Genomic DNA, 17549 nt, shown 5'->3' with positions numbered 1-17549 from the left:
GCTTCACACCCTACATCCTTTTCCTCCTCCTGCTTCTCCCTCACCACAAACCACAGTCATCCCCACGAGGATGCCATGGAGCATCCCTCCATAGATCTCAGCAAAGTTCTTCCCACCCTATCCTACTCGGCACTGGGAGCACTGGTGGTTCTGGGAATGGAGTGGAGGAGGATGGGCAGAGGCTGCTGTCTTCTCCCTTGTCCTGGGAGCAGCAGAACTCAGGGGCAGGAGGGGAAGAGCAGTGACGATTAGCCAGGGGAACACCACTGCCCCCGAGAGAGGCTGCGGGGAGGGGGCAGGCAGAGACAAAGCGCTTCCCTGCCATGAAGCAGGGACAGGGACCCTCGTTCGACATCCCGGGGTCACTCAGGACACGGGTTCGGGGGGGCTGAGCCCCTCGGTTTTCGCACCCGCCTTGCGGAGCGATGCTGTCAGCAGGGCGGGCGGAGGGGACCGGCCGTCAGGATGCCGGCACCACCGTGTCCGCAGCCGAGCGGGGGGACATAGGGCTGGGGGGGCAGCAAGAGCTCTGACCCCCCCCCCCCGCCAAGGGATGTTCTGCCCTTCTCCACCCCCCACTCACCTCCACAGCCCCTCGAAGGGGGAAACTGAGGCGCGGACCGGGGCGTGGGGAGGGACCGGAGCTGCGTGCAGCCAGGCGAGGGCGAGCAGGAAACGAGCTCCGGCTTCGCAAGCAGCTGCCGGCCAGCCCGGCCCTGCCCTCCCCTCCTCTGCCCTCACCCTTCTCAGCCTTCCCTCCGTCCTCGCCCTGCCCGACCCTCCCCCACGGCCGAGGGGCTTTGTGCCCGTGCCCGGTACGGCGGGAGGTTTTGGAGCAGCGGGATGAGCGGCACAGCACAACTCCGGCAGGGTTTTTTGAATTTTGGGGTGAGAAACCAGACTTTTCGCAAAGCAGACCAAAAGATTCGGGTGATGAAGCCAAACCGCTTCACGTCCCGCCCCCGCCGCTGTGCTGCTCCCCCCGCAGCCATAAACTGGCCAGGAGGGAGCTGGAGCCATGGGAAGACCCGGGACGGGGGGTCTAGCCCAGTGCAAGCTCCAGATCCCGACCAGTATCCCAGACCACCACAACTCACGTGGAAACTTTTGGGCTGATGTTTCCACCTGGGTTTATCCGGGTGGGAATGCTCCCAGGGGGCGTGAAGGTAGCTTAGGGCGGGGGGTGGAGCTGCCGGGGTCACCGAAGATCACTCCTAGCTGGTGCTCTTTAGGGTTTTTGGTGTCCTTAAGGTGCTGCTGGACACTTGCCGTGTGCTGGGGTGGCACAGGAGCTCGCAGCCTGTGACTCACAGGGACAACCTGCCACGAGGCTGGGGGCGGTGACTCAGGGACACAGGGTGTGGGTTACGGAGGCCACCATGAGTCACCCGTGGCACTGCTGGCAGCTACGGCAAGCAGAGTGACCCCTCCATCCCTGGCTCCTGCAGCCCCCTCGGACCTCTTCCTGGGGCTCCTGGTGCAGAACCCCCTGCCATGGCCCTGCACAGCTTGGCTGGGCTGTTTTGGGCTCACAAAGTTGCTGGGTGCAGGCACAGTGAAGTCCATCTGTGTTTCAGGGCCACTCGGACGTGGAAACGGGGCATCTGAGTCAAACCAGGCCATTTTCCTATGCAGCAGAGTGGTTGGAAATAGCTCTCTCTGTTTGTAAGCATTTTGTGGTGCCATGGGAAAGGCTGAACAGGGACCTGCTCCTTCCAGCCCCAGCATTATCCCCCAGTTGGCAGCAAATGAGCATTAGATCTGAATCTCAGCAGGGACCGAGGGCGCGCGGTGGCAGAGGGCGCGTGGCCAGCACCATGGGACACGGTTCTACTGAAAGGCCATGGCTGTGGGCAGCCCAGTCTGTCCCCAGCAGAGGGGACGTGTGGGGGCACACCTGCACCCCTCAGTGTGCCAAGAATAGGCAAACTCACAGTGTCAGTGAGGACTGCTGCAGCTCCCTGAACCCTTCACGCTTATGTGGTGGTGCCAACCATACCTTAGATCCTACCACAGGGTGTTCCACCTGCTCCAGCATTACAACTGCCCCATTTTTCCTCTAACTTTTTATTCTAGAGTTTTGGTGATTTGTGGCATGGGGAAGGAGCAGTGACACCTCCCAGCTGCCTTCCCCTCCCTGGTCCAGCTAGGCCTTGGGCGATGCTGCAGACTGCAGCCGCTGCAGCTCTAGGACACGGATGAGGAGGAGGAAGGCGATGCTCAGGAGAAGCAGCCAGAAGAAAACCCAGTAGTGCTGCGGGAGGAAGAGCCACGGCCGCCACAGCTCCACTGCAGATCCCTTGGACCTGGGGAGAAGGCAATGGAGGACACTCATCATCCATGGGAGAGAGCAAATCCCACCTCCACCCCATCTGGGGATAGGGAGGGCATTTAACACAGCCCCAGGCCTTCCACAAACCAAAATGCAACAAGCCCGGGGAGGGTGTGGGTGACCCGCAATGCATGGGCAAAACTGAGGCACAGCAAGGTCTGGCTGAGGCAGCCAAACAACATTCTGGCCTTCCACCACTAAATCCCCCAGCCTGCTTCCCAAGTGCTGGCCACCTGGGGACCACAGAGAGTCCAGCAGCCGTAGGGGAATGCTGGGCACACACAGTGCTGCTCACGTCAGCCCAAGCTGCTCCGGCTCCTCATCCCCTGCCCTTGAGCCTCTGCCATCTGCCTCAGCCACCAGCTCCTCAGTCATGGCACTGCCCTGGCCCTGTGGCTCCAGTTCACTCCTGGGGAGGGAGAGGACAGGGTCTGTGCCATCCCGCATGGGCCAACAGCAGCCAGTACCATGACTGCCCTGCCACCAGTTACCTCTGGGTGCTGGGCCAGCGCTGGGCCCCCTCTGGCTCCGTCTCACCTGCCAGGGCTGCTCGGCTGTCAGGGCTGGCACCTGGCTGGGCACCAAAAGTAGGAGCATCAGTGGGGACTCAGACCCCCAGTAGTACTGAGCCTGGGGACACATGCCCAACAGCAGGGCACAGCTCTGTGTGTCCCCCCTGCACATGTCCTTACCAAGAGCTGCTTGGGGATGACAGCGATGCTGACTCTGCGGCGGGCAGACCCCTGCAACAGAGGGGCTGGGGGTGAACACCACACCGGCTGCTTCTCATCACCTCCTTCCCTATCACCTCCCCAGCAAAGGCAAGGGACACCGAGGAGAAGGGACACTGCCAGCTCCCACTGGTCCTGCACTAAGAGGGGAAACCGGAAAGCCAGGGAGATGAGGGAAGGTCAAAGCCAAGGGGTTTGCGCCTGTCATTACTGCTACAAGCTGTGCTGGTGGGGCTGCCTAACCCCCTTCCCGAGCACTCCCCTACCTCTTGAGCTGTAGGGGAATCAGTGCCGAATTCGAGCTGGTGCTAGAGAACAGCCAAGCCTGTGGTTCTCGAGCTATGACCCTGCAATGCAGAGAGATTTGCCTGAGATCTCCTGGACAAGCAGCCACGGGAAACCTTGTCTGTGTCCCCCCAGCACTTTGAGGCTGCCCCTACATTTTGCCTTATCCCCAGCACTTCTAGCACATCTTCCCTGCAGCAAGCAGCGAGCCAGAGTGGCATTGCCTGGGGACTAGGGGGTGCATTGGGACAGCCAGCCAAGGGAGAACAGCAGGGCATGGGGAGGCAGTGGCTCCAAGATGGCTGAACTGGACCAGTTACCTGCTGGAAAGTTCGCTTCAGAGGGTGAGGCCTCAGCCGTGGCTCCACATCATCTGGGAGCAAAGAGAAACCACCTTACATCGTCCCCCGACACTAAGAGGGGGCTGATGTGCAGGCAGTCACAAACCTCCCTCCCATCAAAAGCTGTCCTGGTCATTTTCTTTGTGCATGGCAGGGGTGCCCTGAGCAGGGGGACCTAGTCACGTGCACAGCAATGGCACATGTGGGGCTTGGTGTCCAGGGACAGAGAGTTCTTTGTGTGCACGAGGCCCCCCTGCCCCGCATTCCCAGCTGGGCTATGGGGGGATGGCTCTCCAGCCACCAGCAGCTGCTCCCACGCTGCGTCTGCTGTTACAGTGGCCCCTTGCATCTGTCATCAGGTCCCAGCTGTTCCCCCACCACTGGTCCCCAGCTCACACAACCCATTGGCTCTGTGGTGCAGGGTCACGCTGACCCCCCCGGAGGGGTGTGGGACCAAATCCTGCAGGGTTGCTCTTTGCAAACCCCATGTGGGCCCCCATGGCAGAGCCCACCTCACCCTGGGTCTCTGCCAGCTGCCGGTTGCGGGAGTTCTGCTGGATCAGGCGCTTCATCTCCTCCAGCTCCGCGTGCTCCCGCATGTGGTGCCGCTTCAGGTTCTCCACGTGCTGGACCATCACCTCTGCTGCTCGGCTCATCCGGGCCTCCTGCAGCCAGGCAGTATGGCAGATTAGGGCCCCCATCTCCTGGTCCCTAAGGAGCCAGGTCTCTGCCAGTCCCTCCCTGTGCATCCCATAGTGCCTCCACTCAGGGAGTGCAGATACATCCCCTTCCTGCTCCCGAGGACAGGCAGATGCAGCCTGGTACGTGCAAACATGAGGTCAAGGCCAGCACCACGAGGAGGAGGGACAAACCCCAGCATGCCCAGGGATGGGTCCCCAAGCCCAGCTATAGCACCCTCCATCACTCCTAGCCCTGGCAGGGAGCTCTGGTTGTGCACAGACCTGGTGTACAGCCCCCAGCTTCTCCGCAGCGCTGGTTGCTCGCTCGACAGCTGCCGACAGCACAGCCAGGTTGTGCTGCAGCTGCTCCAGCATCTCCTTGCAGCCCACACTGGCACAGGATGGACCCAGCCTCTGTGGGGGGAGAGAATGGAGCTGCTGGAGCTGGGACTTTGAGATGTCCAAACCCCTCCCGGGCTGGATGTCTCCAGCACATGCCAGCCCCGTGCCCACCTACCTCCAGGGCAGCCCGGCACTGCCCCAGCTCCTCCTGGATGTTTTCCTCTGCTGCATCCCGTGCCCGTTTCTCCACCTGAACCCGTTGCTGCAGGGTGAACATGTCACAGCGAAAAGCCAGCGCGAGGTGGGCAAAGGCTGCCTGAGAAATGGGGGGCGAGAGATGGGACATGGGGCAGAAAGGAAGCCACCAGGACAATGTGCTGCTGTCCTCAAGGCACAGAGAGACCTCACAGTGTGCCACCAAACGGGGCAGTGCTAAAGACATTTAGCACTTGCCTTTCCCCAGCACCAGTTAGGTTGCTGCATGCTGGGCACAGTCCCTTGAGATGCCAGCCTGAGGAGACACGTCTCCCAGGCAGCCGATAACGCACGGAAATCCCGAGCCCTCCTGGCAAGAGCACGCGCCGGGCAGACGCCAGCCCTCGCTGCGGGTCCTGGCTGATGGTGGAGCCTGACTCAGCCCTGGCACTCGCAGGGAAATTATTTTTATTATCGTGGCTCCCGCCAGCTCCCCAGCTAAGGGCGCTCTTCAACAGCTGCAGAGCACTTTGTAGGATTGCTGGGTGCTCAGAGGACAGACTCATCTTGCCATGGAAATGCAGCTGCCTCCAAATGCCAAAAGCATTGCTGGAAAAGGGTTTATAAGGTGTCTGCCAGTGGACTGCGGTGCCTGAAGGGTGTCCAGGAGCAGCACAGCCAAGGGACTCTGAGCCAGCAAGGTGTCCATCCCTGTGTCCCCCTTCCCTAGCCCACCTGCAGCCCCTGGCAGCCCTCACCTCCAGATCCTGCTCTGTCAAAGCCACCCTGCAGAAAAAGAAGTGCTGTCAGGGACAAAGGCATCATGGGGGCTGCATGCTGAAAATGCCCTTGTTCTGCCCCCAGGGGTGCCAGCCACCACCAGAAGTGGGAAGCCAAGTGCCCGCTGCCTGGACAGCAACTCTTATGCAATGATAAAGGAGGAAAGTCCAATCTCTGGACCATGTGGTGCCCTGGTAACCCCTGGAGAGATGCAGGTGCTCACTGGTTTTACCTGTGCAAGCCTAGTCTGTCCAGCACCGAGAGCTCACTGGGGAAACTCAGCACTGGCTCCTCCAGGGTTTCTGCACCTGCAGGGAGGCAGGGACACCACAATAGACCACACATGAGAACTCCTCAGCCTTCCCTCCTCCCTCTGCCTTTCTGTCCTGGCAGGGAGCAGGTGCCCCTGGTGTGGAACCATCCCAATCCTTCCTCTAGCATCAGGGGGCCTTCAGGTCCCCCCAAGCCAGCCTCCCCTTCCCCATGTACCCACCAAGTGAGATGACCCCATCAGAACATGTTCCCAGACTCATCCACAGCTACTTCAAACCTTCCCCTAAAGGGACTCAGCTGGGATGTGGGATGGGGATTCACCCACCTTCTTCAGTCCTGTCACTGTCCCCGGTGTGAGCAGCCTGCTCCTGCCTGTCCGTGCCTGGCACCTGGGAGGCACAAGGGTGCTGTCAGAACAAACCTCTCCCTGGTGCTGCATGGCATCCCAAAAAGACCAGCACCAAGAGGCTGAGTCCAAGGAACTGGGGAGGGAAGGGCCCCCCCCCAATCTGTTAACCTCCCCTCCCTCTCACCTCACTGACACGCTCCACACTCTGCTGGCTCCCAGCCAAAACCCTCTCTGGGTGCCTCTGGGGACTGCTCATCCTGCCTGGGGACAGAAAGGGTGGTGGGAGCTGGGCACCAGGGTCCCCCTCCCAGCCTGACACCACTTCAGAGGAGACCACTGAAAACATCACTGGCATTTTGGCGGCCTGCAGGCTCACAGGGGATGTGAGCTGGCAGGTGCCCTGCAAAATATCCCTGTGAGATTAAGGGAGCTGCTGCTAGGCTGGGCCAGGGCAGGGGGAGGAAGGCAAGGTGCAGAGGGTGGATTACAGCTGGTGAGGCAGATACAGGGGAGAGGGTTGGGGTCCCAGGGCTGGAAGGGGTTGCAGGCAAGTGCTGCCAGGCCAGGGGACACCCTCCTGCTGCTCAGGAAGGGAGGGTGCAAAACCCACCACTTTGCCCCCATCCCCACCCTGGGCTGCACTTACCTTCATCTGGAGACGTGGGGAGCCCGGACAGCTCTGCCTGCTGCTCCCTGTGGAAAGAAACCTGGGTAAACCCTAAAGAAACTCAGAAAGCATCGGCAACATCCCACCCCTCACCCTCCCCCCACTGCCACGGCACCCTTTGGTGTTGCTGCTCCGGACCTGGGTCCTTTCCGAGCATCCTCCACAGCCTGTTCCGTCCCCATCCCCGCTCTCCCTGGCACGGGTGCAGCAACCCCCTCCACTCCTGCTGCTGCTGCAGAGCCGCCACCGAGGAGCCTGCCGAAGCCGTTTCCAGCCAGCAATGAGTCACCGGCCCGCGGCCGTGCTTTTCCTCAGCAGAGTCTTTTTTTTCTCGCCCTGGCTGCCAAGCCGACCTCACTGCAAACTGGCCTCTTCCAGCACCACAACGAACCCAGCTGCTGACAGAGCCCAAGCACCATCTCACATCACCCCCTGGGGATGGCAGGTCTGGGTGCATGCTTTTGCCCCCCTAAAAGTGCATTGGGATGGCCTCATCACTCCAAAACCCTGCCTTGGGTGCAGGAAAGTCTGGCAGCTCTGTAGCATCCCTGCTCACTGGGGCCAGGGATGCTGGAGCTCGCCAAGGATGGCAGGTCACCAGTGCATGGAGATACAGGGGCTGATGTGCAAAGGGCCTCTGTGGCACCATGCTGGATCCCAGCACACAACTTGGAAAGGGTTTGAATCCCCAAACTTTGCCCTTAGCTCTGGAAAGGGCTACAGCAGGGCTTTTCCCTCGCCTCCTGGCAAGCCTGGGGGTCATGCCCTGAGAGCAGTGGCTGCAGGAGAAGAGGCTGCCATGCCAAAATGACGCTCAGTGTCCCTTGCCTGGCACTGCCATCCCCATCCCATCCTTGCCAGCACCCCAAGAGCCACAGGGTGAACTTTTTGTGCACATACCTCCGAGGTGAGGGGCCCGGTTGGCAGCTCATTCTCTGCCGCTGCCGCCGCCGGCGCCCCTGGGTGAGTCCCTGCGCCTCCTCTTCCCCCTCTCCCAACGAGGTCCCTGTGAGTGGCTTCATTTGTGGAACACAGAGGCTCCAGGACCAGCACACCTATCATGAGAGACACACAGTAGCTGTGCACAGATGGAGAACGCCTCTAAATGTTATATTTTTAAAGCATTTTCTCACCCAGCAGGAGCTCCGAGCTCCTCTGCTTAGCATGGGGGCATGTGGGAAAAGAGGTGGGGAGGCCCACTGTGATTCAGGAGGAGGCTGGTGGGATTCAGGTGGGCATGGTGCAAGGCAAATGAGGAATTTAATACAAGCCCCATTTGTGGGCAGTGCCGAGGGTGGACTTTTGCCTGGGGCTTGTGATGTGGGTCATCTCTGTGTGGGGAGGTAACTTTGCACCCACCAACCAGTGTGAGCACCTAGTGCAGAGTGAGAGCGACCCACTGTCCCCCAGGCTGCAGACAGAGCAATCTCCAAGCATCTTCCTGCAACACTGGCTCCCAGAGAGACTAATATGAAAGATTTCCGAGTCTAAGGGAGCTTGGACAACTCATTTAAGCTGTTTTATAACATTTAAAGAATTAGAGAAAGATGCAGAAAGCCCACAGAGTCCCTCTCCCAGCCCAGGGTAAAGTCACTGTGCAGAAGGGACTGTCCCACAGGACACATCTCCTCAGAGGCTGTTCCCACAAACATGCAGATATGGGGCAGAAGGAGAAGTTTTCTGGCCGGGACAAGAAATACAGCAGAAGTCTAAGGGGACAGAGAGCAGGGACTGCTTGAAGCCCCCCATACCTGTGCAAAGCCTTGGCCGAGCTCAGTCTAGGTCACCCCAGCATCGAGCAGGGCCATCAGCCGACTCGCAGAGCCTGATGAAGGTGTAAAAGCAAGCAGCACTTGCATCTATCGAAGCCAGTCCATTTCATGCCCATACACTGGGAATTGTCGTTGACACCTTCACCCCCCTAGGGGCTCAGGAGCCCCCAGCCACTGGGCATCAGCCAAACTCATCACACCAGCAAGCATCAGAGTCCTCTGGAGGGCTGGTCCCTGCTGAAAAGCGCTTGCTCCATCACAGCAATGGCAGACCCTGCTGTCTCACTACAGCTCTGACAGCCTCACAGACACTCACTCCTATCTTTGTTTTACGGATGGAAATACAGAGGCACATGGCTGGTTTGGCATAAGTAACCCCCTGGAGAACCAAACCGAGCGCTTTCCCTCAGCTTGGCGACTTTACCAAACGCTCCCCGGGTCATTACCTGCCTGAACTCGTCTCAAGCAGCCGAAGGCAGATGCTGGGGCCACCCATCTCAGACCCAGCACTCAGCGCTGTTGGGCCCCCATCAGACCCAGGAGGGGGTCAGGGGACGTGGTGTGGCCGGCAGATGGTGGGTTGGGGGGTGCTGGAGCCCCACACGGTGCAAGCTGCCAGCAGCAGAGCCTCCCCGGAGGGGAGAGCAACTGCATCTGCAGCAGAAGGAGCTGCCAGGGACAAGCCAGATGAGAGAAGGCCTTTAAAGGAGATGCACAAGAGCAGCTGGGAGCTCCCTGTGCCGGCCGGGGCGGGTGGAGTGGGCTGCAGGTGGTCAGGTGACCTCTGCTTTCGATGAAAGGCCAGTTCCTGCACCCACTCTTAGGAGGTGACAGAGCTGGGAAAGACAACGGCTGCTCCCTCTGTGCCGGGTGTCTGTAGAGCAGAGCAGTCCTGAGCAGAAGGCTCAGGGCAGGGTGGTGGCACTCAGGACCTCCACAGAGACGGGGGATCCCCCCATGCTTTCATGGGAGACTCAGCACCAGGCTAAACCAGGATAGCTGATTAGGAACCCCTGTATTAGGTGATGCAGGGAAGCCATTCTGCCCAGGCCCCCCATTCCTCCTGCTCCTCTCAACAGTCCTACTTTCCAACCAGCCATCACCCCACTGCCCTTTCCCCTGCCCAATTACTTTACTCAAATCCATCACATCCTCTAAAGCAGCTTTCTTCCCCTAATGAGCTTACAGAGTCAGATTCGATGCTCAGCACTACCAGGCTAAGCAGGCAGCTGCTGTTGCCCCCCCTCTTTGTGCCCAAGGTACCCTGATGTACCCCAAGGAACAATGCAGCCCCTTGGGGGCTGCAAACCTCTTAAGCCCTGAGAGGGTAAACAGCATCTCCCAGCCCCGGGACAGACCTGGCCCAGCCTCTGCCCTGCCTGCCAGAGCAAGAGGCCAGGGTGTGGCCCCAGGGCCAGAGGTTACAAAACAAGGGGGGTAGAGGACAGACACCTTTGCACAGAGCCCTGGCTTCCTCCCCGGGAGCAGCAGCCTGGCACCAAGCAGCAGATGAGGCTCTGTGGCCTCTCCTGCAGTGTCCTGGCAGGTCCACAGCTGCAGCAAGGTGCTCCATGAGGGACACAGACCTAAGGACACCATCACACTAGCTCCCCTATTCCCTCCCACGCTCTGGGGAGAGTTAATAAGAGGCAGTGCCCCTCTTTGCAAACCATCCCATTCAAACAGCCTCTAAAGCATTTACTTAAAGCACCCATAGATTTTTTTTCTATTCTTATTTTTAGCCTTAGAGCATCTAAATTGCTATTGCAATCCAGGTTATCATAGAGCCTCAAACAAGAAAAAGCAGCCCAGCTCCCCTCACACAGACCTGATCAGTGGGAATGAACAAGACCCTGCTGGGAGTTCTCCAGCCCAGGGAGGTGAGCACGTGGCTGTGGGATCTGGCTTTGCCCCCTGTTCTCCTTCCAGCGAGGTCCCTCCGGCAGCGCAGCAGCTACTGCAGCAGCATCTTCCAGGGCTCCTGCTGAAGCTGAGCTGAACTTGCAGCTCAGATTGCAGAGACTCTGGTCATCTGGATTATCCACTTCTTGGAAGAAAGCTGCTCACACCGACACTGGCTGCTACTGCTGATGTGGCAAGCGTGATTTATTAGGTCTGTGCAGGGGCCCAACAGTAAAACAACAGCCCAGCCCTACCGCAAAGTCACCTTTCTGAGGGCCTGGCTCCTCAGCCGACAGGGACCTGGCAGCAACCAGACTACCCAAGGGAGAACATGGTTCTCTTCTTATGATAAAAAGGTTGTTGGCAAAAGGATGAGAAGGATAAATGTTCTTTTTATTCAGTTTTAAATTCCAAGTTAAAAACAAAAAAATTGCTGAGCCTTCCCCAGAGCACTTCAGCCTCACATCTGGGTGTCACAGCCCCCAAGTTTCCATGCAAAGCAGCATCAGCACATTGGGGATTACACACAGGCAATTAACAGGCTGTCACTGGACATGCAGTTACCTCCAGGGAGAAGCAGGGTGACTACTGGTCCCTGACACTGCTGCAAGAGGGTGACACAGCAACTACCTGGACATGCCTGCAGCTCCTGCTTGGAGAGGGGCAGCCCCTTGGGGATCGATATGGACCATTTTCAGGAAAGCTGCTGAGTTTCAGCCCTTTCCAACAAGCTGCTGCATGGCCCAAGGCTCCTCCAGGGCTCTGATGTCTGGTGTTTAATATCTGTGGATGCAGTGTTCGCACACCCCTGCCCATCCCAAGGAGGTTGTCTGCTGCCCGATCATGGCACCACGATGGCACTTGGGGAGTGGAGGGATCATCTTGTCATGAAATTGGTTCAAAAATTACTGTGGAAGCAGCAAAGTAGACAGATAATTCATGCAATCATATATTATGAATTTCCTTTAAAAAAACCAAAGAACTAATAGGCCAAAAAGGGAATTCCCCACTGAACTATGAAGGAAGTAAATCTCTACAGAAGAGGAAGCAGATAAGGAACCACTGTCAAATATCACAAGTAGACTGGCTGAAAATTATACACCTATAATATATGCATTCAACATCCAGCCTAAGAAAGGTCTTGGACAAAGCTTCAGACAATTCTCTTCACCAATACTGCTATTAAATCAGGACAAGGGCAAAGCCAGTCCTGGTGCTCCCTCCACCCTTGGTTGGATAAGGTTCTGCTAAACTATAAAATCTGACAGATGTTTTATGCTGCATGCACCTCTTTGCACTGTTCAAGCTGGATTTTAAAGTTCTTGAGGGTCAAGAGGAGTCAAAAGTAAGGTTTTCTGTATGGGTGCTACCAACTGCCACATAAACAAGCAGTCTATCACCAGCATGTTTAGTGTCTCTGGGGTTTGCTCCAAATTCTCCTTACACAATTGTTATCTGCACATACACCCTAGAAGAATCCACAGCACATGATAAGCAGCAGCCAAGAGCAAAACCAGGGCTAAGAAGGCTCTGTCCACAAGCCAGAGTAATGCTTCCCAGCAGAACAGGAATCCCCCTTGCAGTCTGCAAAGCTGATCCCTTCCTGACTACCATTTCTTGCAAAACCCACATAAGCTGGCCCAAAGCACAGCTCCCGCTGTGTCCCGACAAGTTGGAGGCACAAGCTGCAGTGCAGCAGCAGCAGCCAGGAACTGTCACAATGAGCCCACTGCCTAAAGATAACACCAAGGAGTTACAACAGCAGACACCCCTTGGGGAGCAGCCGTGCGCCATGGCCGGAAAATTTCCAGCCCTTTATCACTGCCCAGTCCACAGAGACACTGAGGCTTCCCCACAGAGCTCCAGGTACACCCAGCATGTGCATTCTCAGCAATGACACTGGGAAGCTGATTGCCATGAATTTTAGAGATCAGTTTGTCCTTGGTCATCTTCACATGACCGACAGCCACGGCCAGATGGAGCAGTGGGGACAATGACACTGAGGTCACTTGGTAGAAGCTCTGCAGGGAAACTGCAAAGACCAGAGCCTGCTACCTAATAAAGCCAGAACAGCAGTCTCAGACCTTGATGATCATGGCACAATTTCTATTTATGTCGTATTTTGGGCAGCCCTACAATAGCTTCACTTTACTGAGCCACTAACTCAGTGGAATGCAAACACAGCAACAATCCAGCTCCCTGGAGGTTTCTGTCTTCCAGCTAATGCAGACTTTGAAGCCTCATCAGTCCACTGTCACCTAAAATAGCTTAAGAGATTCTTATATAAAGAAATCTGTGCTCTCAGCCTTAAGAGCATCACCTAATGCTTCAGAGTTTTCTTCCTCTGGCTGGATCTAAATGAGCAAACTTAAAGCAGTCACATGTCACACCTACAAGTTTTAGTTCCCTTTCTCCCTTTGTAGATGTAAATGTTTATGGGTTTTTAAATAGCTCCAGAACTATGCAACACTTCTAACCTTCATTAAAACTCTAGCAGTACCTCCTGAGTCCATCCACTCTCTCCCATCCTTTTCTTCCCAGCTCCCAGACCAGGAGGTGCCTAAATGAGGTTTCCAGCAGGTATTTTCAAGGATACAGGATAGAACTTTGGGCACAGTCACACTATAGAAGCACTTTTTATTAGAGTATCATTAAACATCCTGCAACGGGAAGTGTCATCATCCCCAGAAATGTGTCACACACAGCAGGGTCCCTAGCAAACAGGAAAAAAAATGTGGATTTAAAGCAGAAAATTTAAGTTTCCCAGCTCTTCAGCTAAATCCCACTCTCTTGAACCCAGAAATCTGTAAATCCCAGACGATCAGATACACAGCGCAGCAGACCACCACCACACTGCTCCGAAACCAGCTCAGCTCTCGGAGAGGAACGCTGACACATGCAGAGCTTCTGCCTTGGAATGTGACAATGTAAAATCAGGATAGTGAATTAGGTCCAGAATTATTAGCCTCACAGAGCCTCAAATCAATATCTGTCCCGGTTCAGCGATGTGTTTTGGACATTAATAACTCAGAATCTGCGAACTCAGTCCCAACAGCCCCACCCGGCCGGCATCCTTGGAGGGGCGGGGCGGGGCCCCGCATGTTGAGTGCGCTGGTTGGGGGCCGCATGTTGAGTGCGGCGGGGCGGGGCTGCATGTTTGAGTGCGGCGGGGCGGGGGCCGCCATGTTGAGTGCGGCGGGCCGAAGGGAGAGCACATACAGAAACGCCTGGAAACACGTTAATTGTTCAAACAAGAGCCCTCACCTTCGAGCTCCGGGGATGTGGGAGGCTGGGATGGCGCTGCCCAGTGATAATACCCTCACATCAGATGCTGCCGTGAGGCTTTGGGTACTCTGTGGGGCACAGACCCCATCTGTGGGGTCCCACCCCACTGGGGGAAACCCATGAAGGGTGCGCTGCAGCTGCCACTGCGCAATGAGTGTTCTCTATGCAAGGAACCTGTCACCTCACAGTTCCCTTTGGTGGTCACCTAAGAAAAGAAGAAGACAAATCAAGAACAGGGAAGCCACTGCCATTCACACCACGGCATGGTGCCAGCACGGCTCTGGCACAGCTCCATCACGGCATCTGTGGCGCCTGCTGGTTTACCATCGCTGGGGCAGCCTAGAGCAGAGAGCCTGTCATCCCCCATGAGAGAGACCCCTGCACCCACCTCATCTGGCCCCTTCCAGCACAGCCTGTAGTGATTTCTTCAGAGCTGCATTGCTCTGATCCAGAGCGGCAGCCAGACTGCTCCGGTGAGTTGGGGTGACCTGGGATCAAGAGAGTGTGAGTTTGGAGCGCTGCCCTGCCAGGAGCCCACCTGAGACCATTGGACCAGGTCCCAGGCCAGCTGCAGCCCTGGCTGCCGGCTCACCAGCCCATCTGCAGGACCTGAGCCTGGTCTCGCTCACCTGGCTCTGGTACATGGTAAGCATGGCCGTCACCAGCTTGGCATAGTCAAGCGATGTGGCAAAGGCTGAGGCCTGCCGGCACAGCGTCAGGACCAGGAGATCCAAGAGCTCCGGGGGCAGCACCTCCTGGAAGAAACCCAGGAGCGGGTAGGAGAACTAGTCCTTGCTCCAGCACTGCTGGAGTCAGCGAGGAAACCTGGGGGACAAGGGCCCTCTCTCACCTGCCGCCCCAGAACGGCCTGCACTACCGGCAGGAGCTTCTCTGACAAAGGCATCTCCAAGACTTGGCTAAAAGTACAGTGAAGAGAAGACGTGCTGCTTCACGGCTTTGCTGGTGCTCCCGAGTGGCTGGAGCCAGCTGACCCATCCAGGCAGGCATGAGGCCAAAGCAGCACTGTTGACCCTGTAATCCCTTACCTTAGCACCAGCTGCACACAGTGTGGCTCCAGGCACTCCTCCACAAGCTCACACACCAGCTTGGTCTGCTCAGCACCTGCAAGGGCAAGTCAGATGGGGAGAGCCTCCAAAGGCTGCCAAATCCATAGGGATGTGCCCAGCTCTTCCTAGCAGCCCTTCACACAGGCATAGTGTCAGTCAGGACATGCAAAAACCACAGAGCGCCCCGTTCTATTGTTCAGGATAATCCTGCTTCCTTTGCCCACCTGCACTCAGGGTTTAAATAGCACCAGTCCCTAGGAAAAGGGGTTCACGCATGAGGAGAGGCATTCAGCCAGCAGCTGGGAAAACTGATGCTGGAAGCTAACTTGGCCTCCCCTCCCTCTCCATCTCAGGCATCTGTAAACCCATCTCCCATTCTAATGCAAGTGATTGCTTGCCCAGGTAAAACCAGCCCTATGTCTCCATGGATCCTAACACATGTTCCACGTGACAAATGCCTCCCAGAAGACAGCACTTTGCAGTTGGGGTCCTTCTCCAGCTCCCACAGCCATGTCTCCCACAAGCCCACCGCACCTTCCCCTGGCTCCTGCAGGACCGCAGCCACCAGCACATGGCAGAAGGGTTGGGAATACTTGGAGCAAAATGAAGCGAGGGCAGCCATGAGGTGTCGGGAAGGTGGCTGGGTAAGGGACAGGACCTAGGGACAGAAAAGGTAGGAGGTGGGGATGGTGGAGAAGGGAAACAGGGAGCAGGAAACTTCTGCTGCCCTTGCACGTACTCGCCTGAGGAAGAGCTGCTCTGCCAGGATGGCCGCGCTGGTGTAGCTGAGGTCAGGGGTGAGAGCCAGCAGCCACCTGCAGAAACGCCCCAGGAAGGGCTCTGGGCACACAGACAGCTGGAGGAAGGAGCACAGTCCTTCAAGCTGGGGATGGCAGAGGGGATGGGACGTTAGGGATGGCAGCAGGCCCTCCGCAATACTGGCAGCTGCAGCAGGGATGCTGAGACTCACCTGGCTGGGGGAGCAGCTGTTCAGGATGCACAGCTCAGGCGGGATGCTCAGCTCGGAGTGCTGGAGGGAAAACAGTCCTAAGTAATGCACCAAATAAATCAACACACAATATATGGCTCTAAGAATTTTCCCTTCCCCTCACGTCAGCCAGCGCTGTGCCCACAGGCTGCCCCTCACACAGCAATCCCTGCGAGGTGCAGGCACGTATCGGTATCCCAGCCCAGAGGAGGTGGCAGTAGGGCTTTCTATCCTTGTCCAGTCAGTCCCATGAAACCCACCTCCTTTCTCACCCCTTTTGAGGCCCTGGCACGAGCCCATTTAGACCACTGGCTCCAGGAGACAGACAGAAGCAACCACTTACGCTGGACTCCTGCAGCAGCAGCATTTTCAGCTTCTGTCCATGCATCTGAGGGAAATGAGATGAAGGAAGGGGAATCAGGCTGTAAAGGCTCACTGTCTGGAAGGGGAGAGCAAACCCTACCCAGTACCTGGAGAAAGGACTGGGCCTCTGCTGCCAGCTCTGTTTCAGGACTCTTCCTGAGCTCCCCAACTGCATCCTGCTGGGAGCTGTCTGGAGCAGCCCCATCTGTGCTCTCAGCACATGTACCCACTGAAGGCTCCTCAGGCACCTCCTCTTCTATCCCTGTCACATCCCCACATTCCTGGGGTCCCAGAGGGTCAAACGCCACCTCCTCCAGCAGCAATCTCTTCCTCTCTCTGTCACTGACCAACTCCGCTCCCTCCTCCAACACTTTCTTGCGCTTTCCACCTTGAGGCACAGAGTCAGCCACATCTCCAGTGGCACCAGGTTGCTTCCTAAAGCACCAGTTCAATTTCCTTTGCCCCTCTGGTTTGTTCTGGGCAATTTTCTGGCACAGGCACCTAAGCTGCTGCTGGCATGTAGACGAGAGTGGAGTGGGAGATGGGAAGCGCTCTTCTGTTCTTGGTCCCTGCCGGAGCAGACCCCCCAGCGTCCGCATCCAGGGATCCACATGGGAATCCTGTTCCATGGCCTGGAGCAGCTGGCCAAGGCAGCCTCCTGGTACTGCATCCCGCATCATGAGGAGCAGGGAGAAGAAGTTTCTCTGGCACATGATGGGCAGCAGCAGCAGCCGTGGCTTGCTGGGTAAGGGGAGAAAAGGAAAGGCAACTTGTCACAGCAAACCTCCTCGTCCTGACTCCAAGCTGCCCTGTGTGCCTCTCTATGGAGCAAGAGGAGGCAGCAGCTAACGCCTTCACCAGCTTTTGCAGACACAAGCTGGGAGACCAGCTGGCCGCTGCTACGATCCCAGACTCAGGCATGGACCGCTGCACTGGGGTAAGTGGACATGCGGACTCAAATTAGGCATCTGACACGCCAAACCTCCCACAAACACCAAGTTTTAGAAACGCATCTGACTCACACTGCCAGGACGCCCTGTGGTTCCTCCAGCACGGGCTCCTCGGCGCACAGGGCTGCGGTGAGGGCCTGCCAGGGGAACGCCTGTCCCGGTCCCTCGCGGGGCTGGTCCCGCTGCAGCATCCGGAGGGCGGCGAGTGCCCCGGCGGGGCCGGAGGCCAGCGCGTGGAGCAGGAGGC

At 57.4% G+C, this 17549-nt stretch overlaps 2 protein-coding genes across 2 annotated transcripts; both read right to left on the bottom strand.

Annotated features, from left to right (window-relative positions):
- Nucleotides 1-2146: 2146 nt before the first annotated feature.
- LOC103767180 (lymphoid-restricted membrane protein) lies at nt 2147-6571 on the bottom strand. The gene is made up of 11 exons (XM_018079605.1): nt 6493-6571; nt 6285-6348; nt 5919-5994; nt 5665-5692; nt 4887-5027; nt 4652-4783; nt 4207-4354; nt 3669-3721; nt 3025-3203; nt 2628-2741; nt 2147-2306 (listed from the first exon to the last, which is right to left on the bottom strand). The coding sequence occupies exons 1-11, from the start codon at nt 6562-6564 to the stop codon at nt 2147-2149; spliced, it is 1167 nt and encodes a 388-aa protein (XP_017935094.1). The 5' UTR covers nt 6565-6571.
- Nucleotides 6572-13796: 7225 nt separating this feature from the next.
- FANCE (FA complementation group E) lies at nt 13797-17493 on the bottom strand. Its single transcript, XM_018079808.2, has 11 exons — nt 17375-17493; nt 16460-17093; nt 16333-16377; nt 15972-16031; nt 15741-15884; nt 15536-15659; nt 14981-15056; nt 14785-14851; nt 14564-14689; nt 14323-14422; nt 13797-14139 (listed from the first exon to the last, which is right to left on the bottom strand). The coding sequence occupies exons 1-10, from the start codon at nt 17491-17493 to the stop codon at nt 14324-14326; spliced, it is 1494 nt and encodes a 497-aa protein (XP_017935297.2). The 3' UTR covers nt 13797-14139; nt 14323.
- Nucleotides 17494-17549: the final 56 nt, after the last annotated feature.

Source organism: Manacus vitellinus, unplaced genomic scaffold, assembly GCF_001715985.3.
Source record: "Manacus vitellinus isolate BGI_N305 unplaced genomic scaffold, ASM171598v3 scaffold_47_pilon, whole genome shotgun sequence".
Classification (NCBI taxonomy): Eukaryota; Metazoa; Chordata; class Aves; order Passeriformes; family Pipridae; genus Manacus; species Manacus vitellinus.
The sequence above is the reverse complement of the archived record's forward strand: the minus strand, read 5'-3'. Positions and strand labels throughout refer to the sequence as shown.

What these genes read in the sequence shown, in the direction of transcription:
- LOC103767180 (XM_018079605.1), bottom strand. Translation starts at nt 6,564, where the DNA reads ATGAGCAGTCCCCAGAGGCACCCAGAGAGGGTTTTGGCTGGGAGCCAG. An exon ending in TGAAGCGAACTTTCCAGCAG is followed by an intron (nt 3,204 to 3,668) that starts GTAACTGGTCCA and finishes TTCCCCTCTTAG; the next exon opens with TGCAGGACCAGTGGGAGCTG. An exon ending in TCATCCCCAAGCAGCTCTTG is followed by an intron (nt 2,742 to 3,024) that starts GTAAGGACATGT and finishes CTCCCTCCCCAG; the next exon opens with GAGTGAACTGGAGCCACAGG.
- FANCE (XM_018079808.2), bottom strand. Translation starts at nt 17,493, where the DNA reads ATGCTGCAGCGGGACCAGCCCCGCGAGGGACCGGGACAGGCGTTCCCC. An exon ending in CCACAGGGCGTCCTGGCAGT is followed by an intron (nt 17,094 to 17,374) that starts GTGAGTCAGATG and finishes CCCCTTACCCAG; the next exon opens with CAAGCCACGGCTGCTGCTGC. An exon ending in CCTGCAGGAGCCAGGGGAAG is followed by an intron (nt 15,057 to 15,535) that starts GTGCGGTGGGCT and finishes TTGCCCTTGCAG; the next exon opens with GTGCTGAGCAGACCAAGCTG.